This window comes from Orycteropus afer, unplaced genomic scaffold (assembly GCF_000298275.1).
Source record: "Orycteropus afer afer isolate SDZICR_OR568_19922 unplaced genomic scaffold, OryAfe1.0 scaffold00524, whole genome shotgun sequence".
Taxonomy (NCBI): Eukaryota; Metazoa; Chordata; class Mammalia; order Tubulidentata; family Orycteropodidae; genus Orycteropus; species Orycteropus afer.
This window is the reverse complement of record NW_006922111.1, coordinates 1,586,198-1,591,770: the sequence shown is the minus strand read 5'-3', so window position 1 is coordinate 1,591,770 and position 5,573 is coordinate 1,586,198. Positions and strand designations below refer to the sequence as shown.

Sequence of the window (5,573 nt, the reverse complement as noted above, 5' to 3'; positions counted from 1 at the left end):
GGGACCTCCTCTGCCTAGAACCCCCCACCCAGAACCTCCTTTGCCTAGAACCCCCTGCCTGTGACACCCTCTGCCCTAGACCCCCCACCTGGGACCCACTCTGCTCCCCCTCTGCCTAGAACCCCCTGCCCAGGACCCCCTCTGCCCGCCCCCCCAGAGCCCACAGGGCTGCCCCCTGCCCATCGGTTCTCCTGCGGCCCCTCCTTCATGTTTTCTTCACACAGAAGCTCTGTAGTTCCGTGTCTGCACGGTCAGCCTGCTCCCTGCTTAGAGTGTGTGCCTGGCAAGGGCCAGGGCTGACCGTCCTGCTCTGTCCCCAGCTCTCAGGTCGTCCCACCCCCAGCAGCTCCACCACCCCCACTTTGCAGACAAAATGCCCCCAGGGCCCTGGGGAGAAGCTGGGGTGCCCTGACCTCCAGTGACCACCCGAGGCCCCGAGCTGAGGACTGAATCCAACCTCCCCTCTCTGACCCAGGGAGTGAGGATGGGGGAGACGTCGACAAACATCGCCACCCTGAACATGGATGACGCCCTCAAGGTCAGGGTGAAGGACGGCTGTGAGCTGGAGGATGCCTGCGCCTCAAGCCCCTGCCCCCCGCATAGCCGCTGCCGTGACGTCTGGGACAGCTATGCCTGCGTCTGTGACAGAGGTGGGCGCCGTATGGTGGTACTGCCAACACCTCTCATGCCTGGCCAAGGGGGCCGAGCCTTTGATGCCAAAGACACAGCGGGGAGCGGGGTGCGGGCGTCGGCTGCGGGACACAGCGGGGAGCGGGGTGCGGGCGTTGGCTGCGGGACACAGCGGGGAGCGGGGTGGGGACACAGCCAGGAGCTGGTGTGAGCATTGGCTTGTGAGTGTCTGACCAGGGCCTTTGCTCAGTGACAAAGTAGTGATCCTCTCTCCACTTCAAACCTGTCCCATGTCCCTTTACTAGAGCACAGCAGACACTCCCAGCTATTCTTTTTCATTGCATCTTCAGCGAACACGTACACAGCAAAGCAGGCTCCCGTTCACCAGTTTCTACCCGTCTTGTCCCGTGACGTTGGTTCCACTCTTCATCTTGTACCAGCGTTGTATTATTCCTGTTCTTGGTGTCCTGCTCCCGTTCACCGAGTCTCTCTGCCCCTAACCTGCCTGTCTTTTCTGGGAGTGGCGGTTGGCCGTCTGGCGGCCTGTGGACGTGTTTACCGGGGTGCAGTGCTCAGCGTTGCTGTTCCTCATGAACCAGCTTGCTCTTCAGTGAGAAGGTGGCAATGGAAGCTTCGGTTTGGGGTTTGAGGGGTACCCGGGAGGCTCCTCCAGTTCCGTGGGGCCAGTGAAGCTGGATTTACTGCACTTTGAGGTTCTGTTTTGCATTTTGCTCCCTTCCTGTCAGAATCCATCTAGTGTGTCCCGGATCACGCGTTCAGTGGTGGCAGCCAGGCACCATCTAGTTCTTCTGGTCTCAGGGTAGATGAGGCATGGTTTGTGTGGACATTTAGTGTGTAGATCGGTTCCTTCTCTGAACTTTGTGGTTCTTTCTCCTTTGCCCCAGATGAGTTGTGTCTTAGCTGCTCATAAGCTGTTGGCACCCTGGGTGCTGCTCAGGAGAGCAGGGTGTGCAGCATAGACTTCATGAACTGTGTTCTGTATCACATCAGTGGACTGAGTCATCCCAGGGAACTGTGACCCTAAGTCTTCAAAGCCACAAGACAGTCCCATGAGGTGACTGACAATGATGAGACTGGGGATAAAAAGAGTGAAAAGTGCACACGTGAAAGTAATGCCTTCAGCGGTCAGCCTGAAGGTCTGAGGTGCTGAGTCACTGTTGGCGGTTACCCATCAGCCTTGTGTCCTGGGCTGGCTGGAGCCCCTTCTACCCAGTTGTTCCCTGCCAAGGCGGCCTCAGCAGACAGGCCTGGAGCCCCAGGATGGTTGGGTTCCCACCTCCCCAGGCCCCCCACTTCCTGGGGCAGTAACAGCAGATGAGCCCTGAGGCCTATGATGGTGGGTCCCTCCCAGGCCCCCCACTTCCTGGGGCAGTAACAGCAGACGAGCCCTGAGGCCCACGATGGTGGGTCACCACCTCCCCAGGGCCCTCACTTCCTGGGGCAGTAACAGCAGATGAGCCCTGAGGCCTACAATGGTGGGTCCCTCCCAAGTGGCCTTGGGGACCTTTGTCAGATCCGGCCCTTGCTATTTGTGTTCAGTGTGACCTCAGGGTGGCCCTGCTCCTTTCCTCTGCTGAGTAGGGGGACAGTCGGGGCCCAGGGAAGCCTGGGGGTGACCACAACGCACATGGACCTGCAGTGCCGAGGTGACATGGCCCTTGCCTCCTCAGGGTACTTTGGACAGAGGTGTGTGGACGCTTGCCACCTGAACCCCTGTGAGCACGTGGCGACCTGCGTGCACGTGCCCAGCTCCCCCCGGGGCTACGCATGCAAGTGCGGGCCAGGCCACTACGGGCAGCACTGCGAGAACAGGTGAGTGCACAGTTCCGTCGCCTCCTCCCGGTGCTCCGTGCTCTGTTAGCTCCTCCTGAGGGCCGGGCTGCCTTCCCCCCAAGGTCCTTGAGTAGCAAGGACGTTTTTTTGTTTGCTTTCAAATATGGTGTGAAGTCACTGAGAATTGAACCAGGCACCACAGCTGTGCCATTTGATCACGTCCCACCCCGGCAGCGTATAGCAGAGAGCAAGGGGGCCGTGGGGTCCAGGAAGGGAAGGCCTGTGACCGGAGATACTCAGTCCATGGGGTGGGCGTGGCCCCAGCAGGTCAGCCAAGCGCACCTGCCTCCGGGCCTGTGTCCACGGAGCACAGGCGTGTGATTGTCACAGGTAAACTACCCCAAGGTGGGCCTCTCGGTTCTTCACGAGCCCAACGGGGGCCCTTGTGAGGTGACGTAATGGATCACATATCACCTGTGGCCACCATGGTCCCGACAGCAGGGAAGGCGGACATGTGGGGCTGGCCTCACACCATGTTCTTCCTCAGCTCGTTCCAGACCAGGATGGGGGCTGTCATCCTGGTCCCTTTTGCCTCTGGACGCGTGGTGCAGCCCCACCCACGGTCAAGGAGGGGTGCATCCGGGGGAGCTTGGAGGCGGCGCCCTGGGAGTGTAGGGGGACGGCATTCCAGGTGGAAAGCTGGTGGAGGCTGAGCTGGCGATGAGTGATGGTACGAGTGGTTTCAGGAACTCGTGTCCTGGCAGGCAGGGCCAGCGGCTGCTGCTCTGTCCTGAGCTGGGAGGCAGTAAGCCTGGGACATGAGGGCCCACCCAGAGCCTGGCTTTGTGGAGGCCACGGGGGCCCACAGGACAGTGGTGGGCTTGGATCTGGTCTCCAAGAGCCCGCCAGCTGCTGTGCAGCACGCGTTTTGGAGCAGTGGAAACTATTGGCAGGGGGGCAGCTGGGAGGGCCCCCAGGACTAGATGTTCACCAAGCTGCAGAGGGACGAGGGGGGCAGAGCTCACAAAGGCTCCGGGTCCCACCTTGTAAACACAGATCCACAGCTGCTGACCGGAGCCTCCTGGGCTCAGGGCCGCTGCTCAGGGTTGACATGCCTGGGGTGTGTACACTGTCAGTCCTTACTAATGGCTTGTCAGGGGTGCGAGTGAGAAGAGAGAGGACCACTGGGCAGCCAGGCAGACGGCCAGGCACTGGCACCGGCAGGACAGTCGGTGCAGGTGGGGTTTTGCTTTGGGGCATCGGCAGGAAGGTGGGCTTGCAGGGCCTGCTCGGTTGAGGGGTGGGTGCCAGGGAAGAGGTAGGTGGGCCAGCCTGATCGCCCTCACCTCCCCATGTTGGCTCGAGGGCAGGAGGGCCTGCCATGCTCTGAGTCACTGTCATACACTGCACCAGGCCTGCAGTTAGACCTTTCACACGCAGCTCGGTGGAAAGGCCACTCCGACCATCCATGGGGACGGTAGCCAGCAATAGAGCCAGGAGTCCTGGGAATGGGAAAGGCTGCATAAATCGCCTTGTCAAGGAGCTGCCCAGCAGGCGCCCTTACACAGGCCTGTGGCCACACCAGGCAGCCGTTCCCACCAGGCGGGCGTCTGGCCCCCAGTTGAGAAGGTTATCCTGGGCGGCTGGGCTCAGCTGTCTCTGTGAGGAGCCAGCCTGCTCGGTGGGGCCCAGTCATCACTGATTCCCCGTGAACCTGTGTCAGGTGGGTGTCAGACACAGCTGTGAACACAGATGCCACCCACCCCATGTCTGCATGGCTCTGGTGTGTCCTTCAGGTGGAGGAAAAGGATGTGAGAAGTCACGGGACCTTAAAACTGCCATTTTGTAGGGAGGCCCTCCAGCCGTGGGCACCCAAGGGCTGGGAGGGGGCCTGTCTTCTCAGCAGTCCTGGGGAATCCTGGGGAAGTCAGTGAAATGTACCCTAATATGGGCTCAGTCAGGCGTCCTGGCAGAACTTCCAGGTCACCTTCTGTCCTGGCAAGGACGTGAGCTCAACCTCTCCAATGTCTGCTTGGCGTCCCCAACAGAGTCGACCTCCCGTGCCCCAAAGGCTGGTGGGGGAGCCCTGTCTGCGGACCCTGCCACTGCGCCGTCAGCAAAGGCTTCGATCCCGACTGCAACAAGACCAGCGGGCAGTGCCAGTGCAAGGTGAGGACGCAGGTGGGCAGCTGGGCAGGCTCTGGTCCTGAGCCCAGGAGCTCACATGCTTGTACACATGTGTGTACATACACACACACCTGCACACAAGCATACCTGCCTGTGTACATACTTAATTACACACGCATCTACCTGCATACACACACCTACCTGTAAGCACACATCTCCCTGTGTATACACACCTACCTGTACACACACACATCTACCTGGGTACGCACATGCATACACACCCGCCTGTACACACACATCTACCTAGTTATGCACATGCATGCACACCTACCTCACCTACCTGTACACACACATCTACCTGTGTGCACACACCTACCTATACATACACACATCTACCTTTGTACACGGGAGCTCTGGTAGCATAGTGGCTAAGGCACTTGACTGCTAACCAGAAGGCTGGCGGTTCAAACCTACCAGCCAGTCCCCGGAAGGAAGATGAGGCAATCTACTTCTGTAGTGATACTGCCTCGGAAACCCAAGGAGGGGTCGCTATGAGTCGGGTCTGACTCGATGGCACATAACAACAACAACAACAACCACATTTGTACACATGTGCATACAACACCTAACTACACACACATACATCTACCTTTGTATACATGTGCGTACATACCTACCTATACACATACACATCTACCTGCGTACACACATCATACACACCTACCTATACACATACATCTTCTTATGTACACATGAACCTGTACACAGACACATCTTCCTGAGTACACACATGCATGCACACTTATTTGTGTACATACTCATATACCTGTACACACACACATCTCCCCGTGTACACAGACACAAGCACACCTACTTGTGTACACACACCTAACTGTACACACACACATTTATGTGCAGCTGTGGTTTAGGCTCTGCTGCTCACCAGTGCACACTTCTGATGCTGTCCACACAGGCTTGGTTCCGTGGAAACTGGCTCAGACCCTGGGATGCACTCGTCAGCC

The 5,573-nt window shown here is 58.7% G+C and overlaps 1 protein-coding gene across 1 annotated transcript in view; it reads left to right on the top strand.

Moving 5' to 3' along the window:
* CELSR1 (cadherin EGF LAG seven-pass G-type receptor 1) overlaps window positions 1-5,573 on the top strand; it is a 72,856-nt gene that overhangs the window by 24,264 nt on the left and 43,019 nt on the right. Inside the window, exons 11-13 of the mRNA XM_042782933.1 lie at window positions 476-650; window positions 2,322-2,463; window positions 4,473-4,593. Of these exons, the coding sequence (XP_042638867.1) occupies window positions 476-650; window positions 2,322-2,463; window positions 4,473-4,593 (438 nt within the window). The remainder of the gene's footprint in view (window positions 1-475; window positions 651-2,321; window positions 2,464-4,472; window positions 4,594-5,573) is intronic.